This window comes from Chaetura pelagica, unplaced genomic scaffold (genome assembly GCF_000747805.2).
Source record: "Chaetura pelagica isolate M959 unplaced genomic scaffold, ChaPel_1.0 scaffold607, whole genome shotgun sequence".
Taxonomy (NCBI): domain Eukaryota; kingdom Metazoa; phylum Chordata; class Aves; order Apodiformes; family Apodidae; genus Chaetura; species Chaetura pelagica.
Window position 1 is genome coordinate 562001 of NW_009953960.1, and position 23016 is coordinate 585016.

The 23016-nt window shown below is 38.6% G+C and overlaps 1 protein-coding gene across 1 annotated transcript in view; it reads right to left on the minus strand.

Annotated features, from left to right (window-relative positions):
- TENM4 (teneurin transmembrane protein 4) overlaps positions 1-23016 on the minus strand; it is a 358617-nt gene that overhangs the window by 214085 nt on the left and 121516 nt on the right. The window contains exon 3 of the mRNA XM_010001914.1: positions 951-1203. Within this exon, the coding sequence (XP_010000216.1) occupies positions 951-1203 (253 nt within the window). The remainder of the gene's footprint in view (positions 1-950; positions 1204-23016) is intronic.

Consider the following 23016-nt stretch of genomic DNA (forward strand, 5'->3'; position numbering starts at 1 on the left):
TGTTTAGGGAAGGTAAAAAAAAAATGGGGGGCGGGTGTGTGTGTGTGTGTGTGTGAAAGGAGCTAAGTACACAGTGTAGAATGGAAGATTTCTTTGCAGACTGAAAAAAATACTATGTATGGGGGCTAATGACTCCAGCATCTTCAGTGGCTTCTCAGTAGCAAAGGACATGGTGAAACAAAACCTCTGGAGAATGCAAAACCTGAGTTTCCAGTGGAAACAGCAAGAAGTAGATGCACTCATCAGCAGATGGAAAGACTGAAGCTAAGGGAGTATGACAGCTCCCTTTTTGAGAACGCACATGGAACCTAACCAAAGCTATGAAGTAGAACAACTCATACCCTTGTCATACCCTTTGTGTATTGCATAGGTGGAAAAGAATCTAAATGCTAAATGGAAACATCCTTGATTGACTGATACCCTGTTATCCAGTGCTTAATCCTTGCTGGAGCAATGTAGGATAGTAAAATGCAGCAGCTGACCTCTCCTCATTAGGTAAAACAAGATCAGCTTTTCCTGAATTATGTGGTACAAAAGTATCTGCTTGATGAGGCACAGCTAGAAAGCAAAATCTTTTCAATATATTGACTGATTTCAGTTTCTAAAATAGGGTATTGATTTATCCTACCACATAGGAAGAAAAGACATTAAAGGAAAATAAAAGGAAGAAAACCAAGAGCATCTTAATCTATGATCTTCCTTTTGATTTTAAATGAGAAAAATAACCTTATGAGCAACTGTTAAAGACAATATTTTTAGTTTATGAAAGAAAAGCAATTTCATTTTTTCCTATTCCAAATAAAAAAAGAGACGAGAAATAAAAATACAATGCAAAATACTTAAGCCAAACACCAGTTCACAAACTGAATGGCTAGCTTTACAGATGTGTATATTGTCCATAACAATTAGCAGACACAGAACATTGTAAAGTACTAAGAAAAGTTACCTACCTAGTCTCCAGTGGGATGTTACTGTTAAGTAACCAGTTGTCCTGAGCATGGGCTGGCTCTTGAGTGCTGGCTGGTTGGTCTCCAGAAAGAGAGTGGTCTGTAGGAGCTGGGCTGGGGTTGCTGCGAGGAGTGAAGTTCCCTCTGTTTAGGGAGTTGATGGAGGCTGCGTGGTGTTGATTTGGGGTGTGAGCATGTGATATTGGAGGTGGTGGAGTTCTAAGTCTTGAATGATTTTGAAGATTTGGAGGATGATCTAAAAGATAAGTAAAATATGTTTAAGGTTGATGATTGGAGTTGGTCTATTCTGCACTCACTTTGTGTAGGCAGCTCCAAAAAGTATGAAAGCTGGGATGTCACATATCCTAAATCAAACTCAAAAGGGTAACATAGCATATGCTCTAATGACACATCTATTGATTCCCCAGCTGGCTACAAAAATAGTGCAGTTCCATGCACAAAAGTTATGAAGGCTTAAAGCACTGCAAAAAGGCTGTCCTGACAGCTAAGTTAACTCCGATGAACAACTGCAGGTTGCACAATGCAATCTGTCTGTGACACTGATTTGTGATAAAGCATGAAAAATGCAGCCACCCCATACAGATAACACTTTGGAGCAATTTTATGATGGATATACTGCTCCCAGTGAAGTCTGTTGTCTGTTTTGCCAAAGAAGTTTCAATAGTTAAGTCAACAAGAAGACTGAAAATACATTTAATCATAGATTGAGTTTAGGGAAAGCCATAAAACTGTGTCAGGTTTATACAATTTAACAAAATCCAATAGTTTGTACTGTTAGAGGTGTACTCACACTGAGTGAAAAAATGCATGTAGCATCAAAACTGAGGTGTCAGGAAAATGAAACAACATATGGTGAAGAAAGATGTAAAGGTTAGTGATATGGCTACTTTGAGTAAAAGTCAAAGTATTTGTCAGCCAAGAATCTCAAGGAGGTAGATTGAGGAATCAAACACTATGGAAAGAACAGCCCAGTGCTGAATATATTTGGGGAGAGGGTTGGGTGGTTTTTTTGTGTGTTTCCCTGTTCATTTTTTTCATCAATTATTTTTTTTTTTCACATGTTTTCTGGAAAAGAAGAAATACTAAAATATTTGATGGAACTGGAGGGAGGCTGACAGTTCAGCATACTGCATGTGAGATACAGGAAACATTCCTCTCTGATTTTAGTAGGTTTATTCTCCTGAGTCATTAATACACAACACTTATCTGATGTTTTATCTGAAAAAAACCAACATATATCACATCAATCTAATAGTTACCAGACAGACTTCTGTATCATGAAAAACTGACACTAATTTGTTCTCTGATTAGAGATCTCAGAACGGAGTGACCTGTACAGTCCTAAACTACAATGAATGGTACCAAATTTATCATGACAATTAATAAGATTTCTGAAATCTGGAATAGGACTTGGATTAAGTAGAGCAACACAGAAAGCACTTACAATATCTCTGTAGCCTTTTGGATAGTTAGACTCGTAAAATATAAAGATGTGTGAGAGACTTTCTATCCTTTCTCTCCTCACCCTGTATTGACTCACATTACCTTGCCATTCACTATGGCTGTTTATACCAAAACCTGAGGGTGGCTGAGGTGGTCTAACAAAAATACAGGTGGTGGCATTTATGAAAATGCTATTATTCTGTTTGAACATGTATTTACCTCTGGCATTTTTTGGTTAGATATGGGAACAGGGGTATATATTCCATGGAGAGAACTGAGTGCTTTAAGGCCCCAAGCCATTTCACCTTGTACTCTGAGAAAGGTCAGATGAACTCCTTAAAAGTGCAGTTCTCACTGTATCAGTACAACTGGTCATCTACATTTGGACAGATAGATTCTCCCCTGGAATGTAATGGAGTATTCAGAAGTCTAACTTAGCAAAGCTGATCCAAAATTACTAATGCCATTCTGGCCTCTGACCTAACAGTTGCTAGCTCTGACAAATTTTGTACATTAACCAGCAAACTAAAGGGAAGGACAGAACAACAACCATGGACTGTACAGGTGAGGAGTATCAGAACTAAACTAGGTCTGACCTCAGATCTGCAGCACAGTGTGATTCGAGGCATCCAGCCATCCTTGGGCTGTTCATTACTGGGGCCTGTCGCTGAAGCCATGACCATGAAGGTCATAAAAGCAACAATGTAAGCATGTTACTGCTGGCTTAGTTAAATTAATGACTCGTTTTCCCTCTGAACATATAGCAGCCATGACTGCTAGGATAGTCCTCTTTTGCTGAAAGGCAGAAGAAGGGAAGACAGGCAGAGCATGCATGAAAAACTCTGGTCTTGGGAACATGTCTTCTTGCAGACAATGGAAGATAGGTACAGTTTACTAATTCCAGGCTGATGGAGATGAATGTAGAAGAGTTCCAGTTTCTAGGGCTGTCAATTCATCACTGTTCACATCTCAGAGAAAAAACAACAACTTGTTGAATCAGGAGCAACATACCAAAGATTTCCAAGACCAGTTATTTGAGTTTTCATTAAAACTGATGCCTGAGATGAATACTCCAGGTGAATGAGGAAGGGGGACAAACGGGTGAATCCTCAACTATGCAATAGGTGTTTTGTGAAGTTCTCCTTCTATTGGTTGACCTTGCCTTCTGAAGACACCATTTTCAGACTGTGAGTCAGAGCCTTCTTCCAAAGATCTGTTATGTAAATTCCAATTTACACCCTATTATTGTAGACATATTGCAGATACTATTATGGATAATGCTTTCAAACCAAGTAAAAATGTGTCATTTTCATTCTATGTTTGCATACCCTCTGTGATTTCTTTGCTAACACAGCACATCTATCTTACTCTGGTCTATATGATTTTTCACAGGATTTTATAGCTGCTTTTTTTTTTTTTGCTTTTTGCATATTTTTTTTCCCTGACATTTAGGTAGCTTTTCTCCCCAGAATATTTTGAATTTTATTAATATACAAATTCTGAACACTTATGTCACATCTGAACATTACTGAATTGAATATACCTTGACTAGGATTAGCAATTATTTCTCTTGCCTTACTATCTTTTTTTTTTTTTAATTTCTTCTCAGGTTAAGGAACATTAAAAAAAGGTGTAGATGGAAGCACAAGCTATGAAATCTTCCTCCTGAAAATTACTGCACCTGTGCAGGATTTTATTCATGCAACAAAACTACTGAGATTCTTAGCCTCTGCGGTTACAAAAGATCCTATGGTATTTGCAAAGGATAAGGGCATCCCAAAAAGCACATCCTTCCTTGATTTCTTAAAATTGCAATTGTCCTCTTATTTGAATGCATTCTTTTTAACTTGTTCCACAATGCTTGAGTGATATGAAGTGTGTGGTTATATTTCCCAAAGAAAAGAGAACCTTAATGGTGGCTGTAGTGGCTCTCTTAAATCATCACATATCTGTGTGTATCTTACACAGCGGGAAGATGCTCTGATTCTCCTGCTATGTGTTATACATAAACACTGTGTATTTACAGCTGCTTAGGTAGCACTGAATTTTTGCAGTATCCCACATAGGTGGGATACAGGGCAAGTCAGATACAGCTTTCTACATTTAATAGCAAGCTTTTATTGGGACACAAGCATCACAGGATTTCAGAAGATTTTAGAGAAGAACAGGAGAATTGTGGCCCCTGCACAAATTGTATTAGGATCTCCAAGATCCTAATCTTTCTTAAGCAATTATAAGCTGGTTAATTGTGACTATTCGGAAGTTATCCTAGTTTACTGAAAAAGAAGTAATGATCAAAATTTTCCTCCTTGCTGTTTTCCTCTTTCTATGATTCTATGATTCTTTCCCTCTACTTGTTGTTGGCATGAAAAAAAACTGACATATGCTATTCAGACAGATTAGCTTAGCTACCAAAGCACTGAGGAATTAAAAAGAAGCACTCTGTAAAACACTGCTCCCATGAACAAATTTCTAATAGCCTTCAGAGTCAAGCAATACAGCCTACAAGGTCATTTTTGTTTTGAAGGAACAGCAAAAAAGAACTGCCAATAGCAAAGCAGTCCTCATAGTGTTAGATGTCAGGTGCCAATGAAATAGGTTCCTGGTGATGAAGTTCAACATTTCCAGAAGAGAGGCTGGCACTGGGAAAGTCTAAATCGCTCAGAACCTAATGGACACCCCTGTAAGCCTCATTTTCTCTAATGAGTCTCCTTTGTGTGTCAAACATGAAATATGTCAGTATTTAAATGTAATAAAACATTGAAAATCTGATTGTGAAATACACCAATAGAAATCAAGTTGCCATCACGTTGCTTTTTTTGTTTGTTTTCTTAACATCAAAATGTCATTACCTAACACTGGCTTGGTAACCACAGATAAAGCAGAGCTGAAAGATAACTCAGTTAATGAAGCTTGTACTTGGCATGTGATAGAGAGCCTTGACAGAATCCTGTGAATGACGAATCGAATAAATGTGAGCCATAAAAAGACTACCCATGAGGAGCTAATATGACAAAATTTGAATAAAAGCTTTGGACCCCATGTTCCTTTTCTTTCCCTTAGTCTTTAATGAGTAGTACTGTTTTGAAATTAGCCTATGTAACAATTACACTTTCTGATTCATTAGGTTTTGGGATTGTGTTCAGGGCAAATGTGCTAACCCCAGAATGAAAAATAAGTTATCTTCTCTTTTTTTTTTTTTTTTTTTTTTCCTCCTGTTCCTCCACACATTTGTCATTTGTATGTCTGCTCATATCCAGACAGCCTGATGCCTGACTGGTGTCTGGGTTAGGTACAGAAAATATTGCTCTTTATTCACTGTATACAGAGCCAGGTGGAATGAATCACTCATTGCTCCCTTGAACTTAAACTCCACAGTAGCTGTGATGACTAACGTGGCAGTGTGACTTTGGGCAATCGTGCTTATATCCACACACAGAGCAATCTCTTCCAGCGCAGAGGAAACAATCTTTTTAAAAATAATGAACTCTCCATTCAACGGCCAGAGCAGCTTCAGCTCCAGGACCATGTTTCAATCTTCTGTAGATGTACACTCACAGCATTCCCACCATCAGCCAGCTGAAATTACCTTTACAGGGCCCCCATCCCCTTGGGTGCCACTGGGTATTGAAGCTGGGGTGCCTTCACTCATTAATCTGATGAGCCACCTAAAGTCAGGTGAACTTTACCAAAAGACTTGTCTTTACTGAAAGAGTTGTTGGATAGTGGCACAGGTTGCCCAGGGAGGTGGTGGAGTCACCATCCATGGATGTGTTTAAAAGAAATGCAGATAATAGTTCTTAGCAACATGATAGCACTGAACAGGTAAATTAGATTATGGTAGGGGGATTTAGGTTATGGTTGGACTTGATGATCTTCAAGGTCCTTTCCAACCAGGATGATTCTATGATTCTATGACCTATAAAAGACTGAACTGGGTCTTCTCCAGAAGCCTTATAGGGGGCACAGAGAGTTAGCTGTCAAAAGTGAGACAGCTTGCCAGAAACAGGTTCCCTATCAGACACATGGCAAGCCAACAATGGCATCTGCAAAATTGAAAGCAAGCAGAACGTTTAACCTCCAAGTTGGCAGATAATGGAAAAATATAAGGAAAAAAATCAGAACAGAAGGCACTGTCTCTTCATAGGGTACCCTGATGGTTTCTGGTGACAGCCAGGATCAACTGCAGAGTAAGGTTTTCTCCCATTCATATAGAATCCAGCTGAATGTGCAACATCTGGACTGGGCTGAAGAACTGTGCAAAAGTAGCACCTCAGTTGTACCAAGCTACATATACCAGAGCCAGTGAAACAAGACTGTAACTATCAAAATCTAAACTTAACCTCCAGCAGTGTACAGTGTGTAAAAAATGCAATAATTCACCTTGCAATCAGGCTGCAACCAGTAGCAAGTGGAAATGGAGGACCTAGAAACCAGACAGCAGATAAAACAGCACCTTCTTACTGACTGACAAGGCTAGGCTTTATAAACTATGAGGACTTCCTTCTGAAACATAAGTTAACTAACTTAATTTGTTTAGATGAATGACATAAATAACCAGGCCCACGTTGCTGGTATAGGTGCACATGTAAAATGATGTGAAGCTCCTCTCTAGCTGCACACATGAACATTTCATTGGTTTTATTGCTAACAGGAAACTACAGGTGCACTGAATCAAATCCAAACAAGTAATATCTGTATTTTCCTCATCAACTGTTACATGCAAACTTTCCTCTCAAGTGCCAAAGGGCCTTTGGAAAAGCAAAATATTGACTTTGGGGTTTGAAATCTATTTTTTGTTTGATGCTAGGTTGTCAGTCTTGGGCTGAACATAGTCAGAGAGCTCTGGGTGGTTGTTTTTTTCATCAGATTGCATCTGATAGACTTTTAATGCTTTTTAAAAAGGTCTGTGTCACTGTCAAAGGATGATATGCAGACTTTAAACGCATGTTGTTAATTATTTAACTTAATAAAAGGGAATTATAGAGGAATAAAATCAGGACAGAGGATTATTATTTAGACTCTGACAGTTTATGAAGAATCATTGCCTTAAACACCTTGCCTCTACTTGCCTTTGCAAGTAGAACAAAATGCAGAGTATCTGGTAGAGTGTAAATGAGGTAGTTAAATTTAAACAACATATTTAAGTTCTTAAATAAGTTACTGGAAACTTGGGCAAGTAGCCTCTACCGTGCCCAACTGGGCAAATTTTCTTACAGCCCTCCAAACTGAATTTGCTGCTGGACTTATTGAAAAGTAACACTTTAAACTACCCTGATACTATACACAAAAAGCAATGGTAGCCTTTGAAAGCTCAAGCTGCTGAACTGCTGGCCCTTCTGGTCTAGGCATACAAACAAAAAATAAACATCTCTTTCTATATACAATAATGCATCATTATAGCTCCTTCCCTCTCAGAAATGCCCCAAACAAAACCTGGCTGTAAGCCTTGCTACTCTGGTGAGATGAGGCAGTCTAACACCTTCAGCCCCTCGGGTCTGGGTTCTCATGTCTGGAAACCTGTAATTGCAACTCTCTTTGTTTCCAGGAGGATGCTCAGATCCCTTTGCTGTGCCATCTTGACAGTGCTGATGGCTTCCAGGAGTTCCTTTCCAGCTAGGTGACTGAGGATAACCCACCTCCCCCGCATCTTAAAGGGTGACAGCACTCTAATTGGGGCAAGAAAATCCATTGGCTTGAGTGAAGGATGGTGCATCCATGCTCAGATTTTGAGTTGCTACAAACCACACTCAAAAAATATTTCTACACGTGTACCTAAAATTACAACCTGCCTCCTGAAGAACTGGGAGCCTGCAACTCCCTCTTTTCTAAGGAACTGTTGTAGGAATTCAGTACTACTGAAAATGTGTGCCTCTTTTTTAAGTGTCCAAAGGTGCATTTAGTTCCCTGTGTTTTATATATTGCAATGTATGCTATATAGACCCTAAAACTCATTTGCAGCCAGCCTAGTGGCTATAGATTAGGCAATGCCTATGCTACTTGGATGATTACCCCTCACAAGTCTCCTTTCGGTGCTGTTTGACTTCCACAGGATCAGCACAGCTGGGTGTCATCTCTCATGCATAAAAGGCCTGGAGAAATGGAAATAACTTCCAGCTTTGTTGCCCTACCTCCATTTAAGAAACACAACTGTCATTACACCTGAGGTTATCCTTCTTGAAAGAAATATGGCACATTTCTCTGATTTCTGCAGTTTATTGACTTGAGGCACTGAGGAACCCTTTTATACACAGAGAATTTAACTGGTTTCCCTGCATACAGTCTCCTGTGTCTGTTGTGTGGTTCTTTCATAGAGTAACATATGGAGACAAATATATAAACAAAGAGAAAACCACACAGTTCAGCCTTGTCCAAACCAGGCACGATTAGCTGATGTAGTTACATTGGCAAATTTCTGAATTGTTTGCATAAAGTAGTTTCCCAAACTAGAGAACATCCACAAAAGGTGCCTTTGGCTGCTGTAAGAGCAAATAAACTCATGGTTTTCCCAGCATGGCCCTATCAAATATCATCGGTTTTGGGTTTGTTGTTTGTTTGGTTTTTTCTCACATACCTATATTGGAAAAGCTTTGAAATACAGCCCTGATCTTTCTCCCTAAAAATAAAATGAACAGTCTCTATTTTGCTTACACCCTTCAAAAATCTTATCTAAACCGCAGTGCTGTTGTGACTTAGTTGTACACAAACAGGACTGACGGATCCGCAGCTCCATCAGCAAAGCTGCCTATTTATAGCAGCTGAGGAAATTGTCTGGTTTATATAATTTTTACCATGTTGGTAGCAGTGATGATCCAGAGACCGTCCTTTTGCAAATATGGAGTGATACAACTTCCATCTAGTTTGACTGCATGACAGGGCCAGGCATGCTCTTTGTAGACATGAAAGATTAATATACTGAAAACGCATTTTAAAAATTTGCTGTATTCAATGTTAACTTGCAAGCTTGAGGTCTGGATTCTGACCTCTGAAGGGTGGATTATTCCCAGCCACTAGGGAGTTGCAGAGCACAGACATCTGAGAAGGGGTATTGTCCCTTCCCTTTTTGTTTGTAAATGTCCCAGGCTTGCAAAGGAATCACTCTCTGGAAACATAATTCTATTATTTCTCAGCAAAGCCCTTATGGAATGTGACACGACGTGGTGTAGCCCAATGCCAACAAGCATTAATGATTTTAGTTATTTACTACAGAGAGAAAAAAAATAAAAATAAAAATAAAAAATTAATTTTGGCAGCAACTGAAATAAATGTCTTTGTTGGCAAATGTAGATTTTTTCATGACTTTGGATCAACTTCTGTACATGCTGCCATCCAAATGCCACCAAGCAGGCACTGCACAATACAGAACTAGTTTGCCAGTTTTTCCTTTGTTACCCACTCCTTACCACCCCCCCTTCAACTTTTAATTTTTTTGCTGCCTTTAAAGTTTTAACAAAGCCATTTCTATTAAATACCTCCAAAGCCCAACATAAACTGGTGACAATTCTATCTGACAGCTGTGACTGACATGACATCTGTCACAGTGATTAATACCTACAACCCCCGCCCTATCCACTGCACAGACAAAAAGCTCACTGATTTCCTTTGGTGAAAACCATGGGTGCAGTTAAGTGTAAAATCTCTGCACAGGTGGAAAACCTTATTCCCTTTGGCACAGGAATCTGATTTGTGAGAGCTGGGCTCCACGACCTTTCCCTTTAAGTTCTATTTGACATTCTCAGAAGCATGATGGCAGAACAGTGCACTCCAAATAATTCTGAAATGAACATACAACTTTTATGTTTTTATGAACACTTGAAGAGGCCACTAAAAGAAAATCAAAACTATGAATCTGTCAAGACACCACTCAGCAATGCTGCATGGAAGTGCCATGACAGAAGAGCAATGTAGTTTACCTGGTGAGCATGTTTGTCTGTCTATTCATAACGCCACCAAACCTAAATATCTTAGTAGTAATTAATACAGTCCCTCTGGCAACACACTTCTGAGAGGAAATATTCATGATGACTCTCATTCATGATCAGACTCATTTATCATATTCTTTCTGGCATCAGAAATGGCACATTCATTTCTACATGTTGTGATGTTATTTTTTACCTTATTATTCTGTGCCCTTGTGGCCAAGAGAGCCAATAGTTTCTTGGCATGTATTTAGAAGTGTGGCCAGCAGGTCAAGGGAGGTTCTCCTTCTCCTCTACTCTACCCTCGCAAGACCACATCTGGAGTATTGTGTCCAGTTCTGGGCTCCCCAGTTCAAGAGGGACAGGGATACACTGGAAAGAGTCTAATGGAGGCTACAAGGATTATTAAGGGACTGAAACATCTGTCATATGAGGAAAGGCTGAGAGACCTAGGGATGTCTAGTCTTGAGAAGACTAAGAGGGGATCTTATTAATACCTACAAAAATCTGAAGGGTGGGTGTCAAGAATGAGTCAATCTCTTTTCAGTGGAGCCCTGTGATAGGACGAGGGGAAACAGCACCAAGTTACAACACAGGAAGTTCCACCTTCAACATGAGGAAAAACTTCTTTTCTGTGAGGGTGACAGAGTCCTGGGACAGCCCTCCTTCTCTGAAGACTTTCAAGACTTGTCTGGATGCATTCATGTGTGATTTGCCTTGGGTGTTCCTGCTGCAGCAGGCAGGTGGGACTCAATGATCTTCAGATACCTTTACTATTATAGTACATTGAAGTGATGCTTACAGCCCATCAGCTTTCATCTTGGAAAATGGGCTAATTTAAAATGAATAAATAAAAAGGTTTCTGGCAGAACAAAAAGACTGTCCTAGCTTTTATGCAAAAAAAATTGCAAGTTGTATCAGAATTATTCTTTATTATTCTGGTGCTTATTGTGTTTTTATTCAGTACAGGAGAAACTGAGACAAAACACTGTATCAGGCTATACAGCAGCTGTTATCAAGTGCACAAGGTAGAAAACACTTTGGAAGAGGCATATCTATTTCTGCAAGTCATACCTCCTGGACACAAGTCTACAAACTGCCCATGAGTGAAACTGCCACTGGATTACTGATAGCTCTAAGTGGAGAAGATTTTCAGATGCACAAACTGAAGTTAAGTACCATCTCCCACTTCCAGCAGTGGCACCGTGCCACTCACTGACATCTGGGACCTTGAAAAATTCACCACAGAAAGTTTAAAATGAAGTCCTGAATTAAGGATATTAGTGCAGAGCCCTGAAGCCAGGTGCTTAGCTTGTCTAATAATGTACTCTGGAAAACACACAGCCCTAGCATTAACTGAAGTCCAATATTAGCTGAAGATTGTCTTGGCATGTGGCTGTTCAAGAGAGTGACAAGGCACTCAGATAACACTTTGGCATGAAGTGTGTGACTTTAAAGCTCAGTCAGATTATCATGAAAGATGAATTTTCTAAGGTTCTTTTCATGACTTTCTGTAAGTGCTCTTGACATTCTCCAAAGCCATTCAGGAAAGCTTTCTAGGAAAAATGTCAAAATAAAGTAATAGTCTTCCTATAATATTTTTTCAACAAAATGTGAGCATGGCATGATTTAGAAATGAAGAATGGCAACTTATGAAGATGGTGCACACATGCATACACCTATATATTGTCAAGGACTTCAGTGTGATCAAAACAATAAACAATAATTTCACATTGCGAGAACTACAACAACTGGTTGGTGTAGATTTTATACGACCTTTGAGTATGCTGGCAACATACATTGCAACTATATATGAAACTTCTGTTTCAAACATTGGTAGTTATTCACTGAGCAAAACAATTTATACTGGCTTCATACTGGAAGCGTTTGCTATAAAATTTATACCCCTTGGAACTCTTTTTAAACAAAACAAATCAAGTTCAGTATGGAGTCGTATTAAAATACTACCTTGCTTTTTTAAGGACAATCTTGTTAAAACTAGTTTACTATCTGCCACAGGCACCAACTGGCACAACTTCATGAGGGTGACAAATTTTTTTTGTTTAATTAAAGACATGATCATAAAGTTACATTTTATTATATATAACTCAACAACTACATGTGATAAAGAGGTTTTGGGGGTTTTTTGTTCCCTTCATAATTCCAGAGCCTCCCCAACTCCCTAACTGAATGATGTACAGCCTGGAATGGACCCATGATAAACCACAGGCTGTAAATTAAACAGTGGGATGAATAACTGGCTGGAGGGTTTTAGGAATGCTAACATACCACATGTTATTCAGTCTACTGCGAGGGAAATTCTTTCCAAAAATACATTTCTGAAGCAGAAGTACAAATACTTAATAACATGATTTAAATGAATAATGACTGGATATTTTTAGCTATAAGACTTAAATTTCATAGAATGTGTTTATGCACAGAACTCTGGATTACTAGCTTTTATCCTAAACGTTCCTAAAGCACTTCACACATTTACCAAATTGATGCCCAAATCAGAGGAAGAATTATTTAAGTCATCACTGGAAAGCCATCATACCTGACAAAGAGGTGTCAGGTGCTGCATGAAGGATGAAACCCTGACTCCACTGAAAATATCTGCAACACTCTCAAAGACTTTAATAAGGTTGGAATTTTACAACTCATCTTCTGCAATAAAATACCCTACTAGTTGAGACAAAGTTAAATAGTGGAAACCAAGCAGGACTTGCTTTATTCTTCAGTTCCAGTGATCAGACCATGACAGGAATAGATTTGTGTTTGCTGTTATAAATCTAGCAGCCTGCCTCTCTGCCAGTATAACCATTGGAAAGAAATGTGCAGAAACTCTCCCAGAGAGATACACCATCCTTGATCAGCAGCAATTGTAAATTTGTTGTAAATGTTCGCCTTGATCTGCAACGTAACTTTTGATGTCAGTGGCAGTTTTGTGCACAGTGTAGGCTGCATGTGGCTCCTAAGGAAAGTTTTAGAAGCTGGGGAAGCATGGAGATGAATCAGCATTTGATGCCTCACTTGAAAAAAAGCAAACAAGGAGGGTTTGTGGATACAGTCAGTGTGGAACATGTAACTGCAGCCAGAAAAAACCCATCACGCTGAAAAATTACAAACGAAGTCAGTGAAGAAGAGCAAGAATGAAGCAGGGGAAGATTAGCCTTGAAGAAAGGATCACTGACAAAAGGATCAGACTGTCTTTATCTCTTTTAGAGTTTTTCTTCTGAGCTATCAGTTTTCTTCTGGACCATCCCAAATCTTCCCCTATCAGCCAGATCTGGACTTTCCAAACTGTCCTTAAAGCCAGATCTGATAAGCCATATAAACCAAGGGGTTGGAAGTAGATGCCCAAACTCCTTGGCACCACCCAATCCAGTCTGTTATCTTCTGGAAGATTCATAGGCAAAGCACTAGACTGCTTCATGAAGTGAACCCACAGACCCAACTGTGATAGGATCTTCTGGATCAAGAGATGATCTGAGCTTACAGAAAAAACTTTGGGCAGAAGGGAATTTACACCATCCATTTCTATAAATTCACAGTTGTAAAGCAGTCAGTTACAAATCCAAAAAACTTCTGCGTAATTGCACAGTGTCTAGTGTAGGAGTAAAGGGTTATTCTCCCTATCTGGGACATGATGCTTTTAAAATAATCTATCTGGTATACACTGAAAGCCAGAAACATAAATAATATTTTTAATTGCATAGCAATTTTCACCCTAGATTATCCAAGTAATTTACATCATTAATTGGTTAAGAGCATCTGATAACAGGACTCCATATTAAGATAATTATGAATATAATTAAAGGAAATGAAATGATGAAAGGACCTGTGCTCAATTTGTATGGCAAAATAGTGAACTCTGAAGTAACAAAAACAAAGTTGAACACAAAGATTTGTGACTAAGTACACATGAGCTTATGGATTTCATTTATGTAGGCCAATCTTCCCTCTAGCTAGGAATATGCGTGTGTGAGATGCGAAAGGTTTGGTAAAAGCTTTGCTGTGGTACAGAGATTAACACCAGAAGAACAGTAAAAAAAACCCAAGACCACTAGGGCATGCAGAGCTCTGGTGGCAATTAAAAATGGATGACTGAGGTCAGATGCTTCAGGCCTTCAAAAGGAAGTGGTTTGGATGGCAGTAACGGGAACCCTTCAAGATCTGTTGTCCATTTTGGTTCCATTCTTGATGGACAGATATAGCATGCATTCAGGATTATTATCTTGTGGACCTTTGTAGAACAAAGATACGCTCTGAATAAGTTTCTATTCCCCTGTTTGAGGCATTTTGGGTAGCGTGGATCTGGAGTTGTATAGCTCCTCTGTAACTGCTGAATCCAAATATAACAAAATGCTACTGCAGCATGGTAAGAAGGTTGGTCAAGACACAGCTTCCTACAAAGGTCAAGAGTCCTTCAAATGGAGTGACGAGAGAAAGCAAAGAACTACAGAAAATATCTGCTCGAGATTGTGGCTGGAACTCAGCTTTCTGGAGGTATTCTTTTCATGGCTCTAGGAATCAACTTATTCCTAAAACAGCAGAAGTAATTCAAAGTTTGTATCACACCACTAATGTCTGATAATGAGCCACTCAGAATTGATGGCTAGCAGATTAATAACAGTTGTATCCAAACAAGTCAAGAAACTTTGATTCATTCTCTCCAGAAGGTATCTATCTATGGCTGTTGCTACAGGCATCCTTCATTAGACACCCCTATCTCTAGCAAATTGAGCAAGGATCCATGCACAACCATCAATAGAATTCCTGTCTCTTAGCTGACTTGGAGTTATTGGTAAATATTCTGCTGACTCCAAAAGGGTTTCTACCTACAAAGCTCGTCAAATGAGCAGGTAAGGAAGCAGAAGGAAGGTTTTGGTTGATGTGTGTGAAGGAGATATAATAGGTCACGGATCGTGACAATGTGTAACAGTGTCATGGCTCAAGCAGCTTGTCTGCAAATGAAGGTAATTGAGCCTTTGGAGCTGGATAAGCTGTGGAAGACTGTCCAGAAACTGAGTGTCTGGCACAATGAAGAAAATACTGTGGTTTTCTGAGGGAAAATTAGCAAAGACTCCAGCTCCCTAGTGACCTGAACAGCCTTTCATAAGCTTTCATATCCTGTAACTGACAAAACACGGCTTGAGTCATGAGGACCTTTGATCAGCAGCAGGGAGGAGAATTGTGTCCCTTTTTATGGAAAAATCCAAGGGGGGCACTTTCCTTGTGTTTTTTTTGTTTTTCCTTGTAGTCGTGGAGGCTACTTTATATGCATACATACCATGGTCCTGGGCTTTTCCCTAAGCATTTGATCGTGGGCATTTCTGAAGAAAGTTCAGATACTGCTCCAAACCAATTCAGAGAGGCAATATTCAAGGCTGGACAACTTGAGAACAGACTGGAAAGAAGACACCAGCAAGATGTAAAGGGGGGAAAAAAAGGAGCTGGATGGACTACTCCAAAACTGCCAGGCATCCAGAGCAAAGTACTCTGAACTAACACAAAAAGGTAAAATCATCACACAAAATCTGTGCAAAATTGTTAAGATATTACTGGTCAAACACCTACTTCTACATCAGCATCTAGAAAAGATGCAGTTTAGCAGAACTCCAGAAAGAATTGTAGGTTTTGTGGGTTTTTTCATTTCAGATGCTGATGTGTGCTGCTACTACTCCCACCAGCTCAAGTTCATGAAACAAATAACCTGACTGGTGGAGAAACTGAAACATATAGAGTAGTCGTGTCCTCATCTTTTGGCTACTACTATTTCCTTTTTCTAATTTATGTTACTAAAGTTGTCAAGAAGTTGTCGAGACTACTCTCTTGGCACATCAGAATGAATGTAAAAGAGGAATCAACAACATATATAGCACACAAATCTTTGTACCTAGCCTTCCAGGGACTGGAAGCAAGATCAGATTTAGACAAAATATTCCCAAGGATTTACACCTATAAAAAAATTTAATAAACTCAGTAAAAACATGAGGTGTGAAGTAAGCACTTCATCAAAGGCCTATTTGGGTTTTCAATGAATAAGAAAATGAAAACTCCTGCTACCCACATGAGTCTGTGTGTCTGGATCTTTCTTGAGAGATAAAATTATTCATAGCATATTAGAGCCTGCTAGTATGTTTAACCAGAAAAAAAAAAAGAAGTATCATTCCTAGAGGAGAACTAAACAACTTCATTATAAAAGCTGTGGGGGAGTCACAATACATTAGGAAGAACAAATGTAGTCTGAGTGGTTTTTCAGTTCTTTCTACACCATTGACTTACCAGAGGAAAGTACTACTAATTACACCTACTTACATTGATTATTTTTTTTTCTGCAGGATGGATTACCTTGTCCTGCCCTGAATCTAATGATTTAAATTAGAAGGAAACCGCAATCTGATGGAGGCTGGAAGTTACCCTTGAAAGGAAGACATCAAACATGACATTAAAAAAAAAAATTAAAAAAATATCCTTTTTCCCTATTAACTGCTCTTCCAAAATGGGCTGAATAAGTTTCAAGTGATGTGATTTAGCAAATACTACAGTGACATAATATACGACACATTACAGGAAATGCCAGATATATTTCTTGTGGCTAGATAAGGTTCAGTGATCCAGATCTGTATCAGATATTATGCTGTTTACACCATTGTAAATCCAAAAGAAATTCCACTGAAGCCAAGGTATTAGTTAGATCAGATTCTAGTTCACTAAATCATAAATTACTACATTCTTAGGAATACCCTTCTTATCTGTCTTCTCCTTTTTTCCCTTACAGACTCTCCAGTTTTGCTACCAGGACTATGAGGATCATATAAATGAAACTCATATGCTATGGGTCATCAAATGTCTCCCAATCATTTCTACATCAAAACCAGTCATTTGCAGCTGTAGTAGAAAAGATCAAACATTTCTGCAGATTTTATGTTTGTTTTTAATTTTTACTATCCCTGTGAGAACTGAGTAATTAAGAGATAATTTCCATGGTAACATATTATACCCAAACCTGATCATAATTAAATCAGCAGCAAAATTTCTATCAAGTTCTTCTTAACAGTCAACCTCTTCCTCTTCTCATACAAGGTTGTATCTTTCCTGTCAGTCTGGACTTCTGTCTGACCTGGTTGTTATGACGTCAAGCTGAGAGATGGATATTTAAGAAAATTTTCTGACTATTAGTCATATTATGTGCTTCATAATGTACAGGCTTCTATAGGAACTGCAACTCTCTTTTTTGTTTTTCACCCCCCTCCTCTTCATAAACTCTGTCTAAGTATCCAGAGATCATTCTGTGCCACCCTTGCCATTTTGTAATTAGTGATGAAATATTTCTTTATTTCTAGCTCTATAATCTTTGGATAGACAGTTACAGTCTATAGTTTCCTATGTAACAGGTATTATTAATCAATTAAAATTTGAAAGCATTACTACTGCTCATTCAGTTATAGTGCAAGTGATTGCACATGCAATCAAAAATCTCATGAAAAACAAGGACACTCCAATGATAGTCCAATATGAATTTAAAGCAACTGATTCAGTGAGTTCTTATATTGTAATGTGACATAAAGCAGGCAGTGTTAGAGGTGTTGACAGCATATTGAAGGATTTAAGGGGGAGGGTTAGCTTATCTGGATATCACGTAGAACATATATAAAAATACAAGAAAAAGATCTGATAGTCAATACATAGCACAAGAATCAATATATGCCAAGGAAACTAACAACTGGAACTCAAAAATGCTGAAGTGCGCTGTATCTCACATACAGTTAGGCAAGTGCATACATTAAGCTCAGGCTGATGTGGAGCTAATGTCATTGCCTGGATAAAAACACATTCAAGCACTTTTTTTTTCCAGTGTTATCATATAATGTGTTTTTAGATTTGGTCTTACTTTTCTTTACCCTGCTCTGTAAACATGTAGTAAATTAAATTAATTTACCCAAGTTTTGCCTGTGAAAGTAATTGCCAAGTGATCTCACTGTCCTTATCTTGACCCATGAGTTTTTCATTGTATTTTCTCCCCCTGTCCTGTTGAGAAGGGGGAGGGATAGAGCAGCTTGTTGGGCACCTAAGTGCCAGCCAAGGACATCTCACCACACCATCAAACCCATATCTCTCTGATTTAGTGCCAAGGATGTTTTGTGGGACCATATCAAAGGACTTACAGAAGTCAAGATAGATGACATCAGTTGCTCTTTATCCACAAACAACATCAGCCCATCATAGAAGGTTATGTTATGTGTAAGTCACTGTCATATGATTAATAACTCTCAACATTGTCCTATGGGATGAAGGAAAACATCAGAAAGTTCAAGCACTGAAGACGTGGGGCAGCCTTGACCTTATAGCACAAGTACTATTTGCCTTGACTGACCTTATACATATTTTTTGCTTTCTTTTTCATGTATTTCTATTTTCTGCAGCACCCACTAACTTATGCATTATATAATCAGTGCTTTGAAAGCTATGAGAATTACAGGCTCCTGAAAAAAAAAATGTACATTATTTTCTTCATCTGCGTGATCTTAGTGAGTTGTAAAACTCATGCCCTAGATTTTAGTGATGGTGATCTTTGGGACTTATAGCTGAGTCCATGCCATTTTAAACACAAGCCTGCTACTATATTCTGTCTTTGCAGCTGTAGCCAAGTGAGATGGTGACAAGGGCAATCACCAGTTCTTTCTGTAAAGAATCCTAGACCAAGAAAATGCAAGAACTTTTAAGAAATGAGTGCATGCATGTGCCATGACTTTGTATCACTGGCACAAGTGGAAGTAATTTATTTTTCACCAGTTTCACAGTCAGAGCATTTGGTGTAAGAAACAGAAGTATACAATACATAGTTAAGAAAATTAAAATGCATCGCATGATACACTGTTTCGTATGTTTGTGTTCTCTTGGAATTGGAACTGCTTTCATAGGTTTGCTTTACATAGCTATTTTGGAATACTTGAACAGTGTTTGTGTAAGAAAGTAACATTGTTCTTATAGTCTCACATCAAGCATGTCCAGTTTACAAGTTTAACTTTACAAGACCAGCTGACATAACCTGGACAGTGAGAGCTAACCTGGCTTGTTTGAACCTCAGATATTATCACTAATATAACATCTGAGGCCAAACGGATTTAAAGACAAAGTATTGATTTTACTGAGTCTATTTAAGTGTAGGCAATTGGAATTTCATTAATTATTGTGCTGCAGCAGCCAGAGACAGAGTAAAGTCTGCAGAAGCCTTGATATGCCATCACTTCCCTCTTGATCTCCACTTTTTCTTCCACCAGCTGCTGGCGGCCCTGTGGCACCTACATCATAACACTAAAGCTGCTCTCCAAATCTCAAAATCCTACTCCTGTCTCTGTGGGACATACCTGTTGCACAGGAATAACTGAGAAGAAAATGTAGGTTTCCATCTAAGCTCAAAGTGTTTGAGCCCATATCAAGGCTCAAAAATTTTCAATAATGAGGAGTTCTACGTAGATCAGCTATTTTAGAACATAGAAAATTATCTGTATGGTACTAAATATTTTAATCAACTTTTGATCCAGTTGATTACTCTGAGTCTCTAACAGTGACAGAACTATTTTTAGCTTCCTCTGGAAGACATTTTTAAAGGTAGGCCCTTGAGCAACAGTTTCTTAAAAAAAACAACCCAGTACAGCATGCACACACACGGGAAACTACAGCTAAAAGGAAATTTGACAAGTGCTGCTGCAAGGTATTTCTCAGAGGTGTTAAATGTCTCCATTCCTGCAGAGTTTGGATTTCGTTTCAACATCCTTTTGCTATTCAGTGTCAATGCACAGACTAATTGTATGTTACCGTAGCAATTTTCACTGTGGAGCTATTTCACATACTGCACCATATTTTATATTAACTTGCTTAGTTATTACTGGGTCTAACCAGAGGAGAACTTGATGGTATAATGAATTCTGTATGAGAAAGAATCTGATCTGTGGTATGCTTAATGTTGGTCTATAATAAATCTGTTAAGTTCAGCAGACTCACACTGGTATAAGATGTGAGTTGGATCCTCACTGTGTATGCATAAAACTAGTTGTTTCTGGAAGGAATACCTGCTCAATACCTGTGGCAGAGCCTACATCAGTAGCAGCCCTATTGCCAGCACTGTCCTGCCTCAGACAGCTTGGGGAAGATATACATATTCATGTGGGACCACCAAACTACCCACATGTCAAACACGAGGCTCAGCCATACTGGTGTCACTAGGCTGTACTCACTCAATATCTCAAGTGCAAAGTGGTTACAGTTAACTGCAGCTCCTCCTTCCCTAAAGACTATGTTGATGTGATGCCCTTGGGTCAGCTCCAGTTTCCCCTTCCTTCAAAGCACTGAGAGAGTACACAGGCTGGACCTCCTTGAGGGCTACTGAAAGGCACAAAAAAAAATAAACAAAGGTCCTATAGAACTTCTAGTTAAATGTCAAGTAATTGTTGGGATTATTAATAGAAAAGCCAAGGAATATCCATGGTGATATTAATATAGTCAAATGATTTTATCAATGTTAGCCACTACCAGCCTCAGTCTGGTAGGCTCTAGGCTCCTTCTACAAACAGATCTACAATCCCACCACTGTAGACAGTGGAGGGACCCAGTCACTATTAGTTTTTTTTTAAATTACATGAACCACCTTGACTTGTGCCTTTTGACTACATAAATTACTTTCAACCCATAAACTTGGTGTTCATGAGGTTTTTTTACTTGGAAAAATTAGGTTCTTGTGGACAGATGGCTGAAATGTTTATTTTCAACAAGGATGTGCGGCAAACCTGGGCATCACAAACCCTGGGCATCACAAGGACAGGAGTGCCTGCAGGGGAAGATGGCACTACAGCTGGCATTACTGGCAGACTGGAAGGTTTAAAGGCAAGAAGGCAAAGGACAAAGGTCTGAGCAATACTTTGGGACATGAAAAGCAAGTCATGGAAAGCCAGAAGAAAGAGTCAAAGAAGAGCTGGTCATAAATAATATCAGCCACAAAGCCCTGAGCTGGTAAACAGGAATTCTCTGAGAGGACTCCAAAAAAAAGAAGGTTAGAAGAAAGTACAAAAGGAAAAAAAGGATATGAGTAAAGCAAAGCAGCCTAGACAGGAAAACCCAGATGCTGCAGGCAACCATGAACCCCAACACCTGTATTTCCAGATTCCTATACTTTTGGAAGATAAATAACTTATTTTGAAGGTTATAACTTCAAATAATAGTATGGATATTACTGTAAACCACAATCATATTCCTCAGATGTATTTCATCAACTTCATTTTATGCACCATCTTTCCATCATGTTACAGACACAATGTTCCCCTCTCCTATTACCTTGCTAACAATAACTCCTAAATTCAGTATTTCCTAGTCCTCTAATTCTGCTATCTTATAACCCATCTATAAATGTCCAGTTCTACAGGCTAGTGGTAATATTCCTATAATTGTCCCCAGGAGCTCTCAATGCCAATGCAAAGATTAAGAGAGTGAAAAAGCCTTACTGTACAGTGCATCTTGAGCAGGCTTTGCTCTGTAGCCATCAAACTAAATCACCATTTTTATTTCATATTTTTGATATAGGTAATTCTCTCAATGCTTCAAAAATAACTAGAACAAGAAAAGTGACATCACAATAATTTTTTTTGTGAATGTCTGTCCAGTTTGCTTCTGCAGGATGGGAAGATTTATTATATTTACTAAAGTTCAGTGGCACAAGATCACAAACTCATGTACAACTCATGTTTAATTATATGACTGGGACTCTCACAGGCCCAGCCTCCTATACTGAAACACAGGACAAATCAGCCCCTGTTAGAAATATTTGAGAAACAGGTGTTGATCAACTCTGAAAATCAAGCTTTTCTGTGTTAAAAAATCATGATGTAACAGGACTTGGGTTCAAGTACGAAACAGAAAAAGACACAAAGTGTGCTTATGAGGTGTTTTTAATAGTACTTCCTGATGTGAATGTCATTTTCATACTCCTCATTCACTACTTACTCCACATCTACAGAGTAAATACAGACAAACAATCCTGAAATGTATCCCAGCTGGTCTTAAATGCAGCCTTCCTGTTTCCATACTGATTTCAAAACTACAAGACTGGCATCAGCTCTGCTTGAATTTTAGAAAACTGGTCCTTGAGAAATCCACCTGCTTACCATGTAAATCCATTATAGTATTTGGACTAATTTGGACTAAATCCGTTTGTCAAAAGGATTCCTGAAAATACCAAGAGGCAGCTACTTTTAGTATGTTCTTATTCTAGGCAGTGTCTGAAAAGTGGATGTGTGGCTATTAAGAAAGTAAAATTCACTCAGAGAGAGCTCCAAATAAAGAATAATCTCCCACATAATCATTTCTGCAAGTCTGCAGGAGTAGGTCTAAAGTTCAGTAGGTGTTCTAGAGCTTACAACCATGCCCCTTTGTATCCCTTGCTTGAATAAACATTTGATAAAGGGAAGATGAAGAGAAATGTTAATCCTGAATTTGTATCACAAGACATGTAGGGGTGAAAGAGAGAGAGAGATCTGGCTAGATTTTCTTACAAGGTTATAAGAAATATAAATCCAAAGATACTAATCAGGGGAATTATCTCTCCTCTTATCTAAACAGCTACTTTAATTCAAAGTCAAGAAATAATTGGCCTTCCAGGAAGACTCAGGTTTGCATAAAAAAGGAGA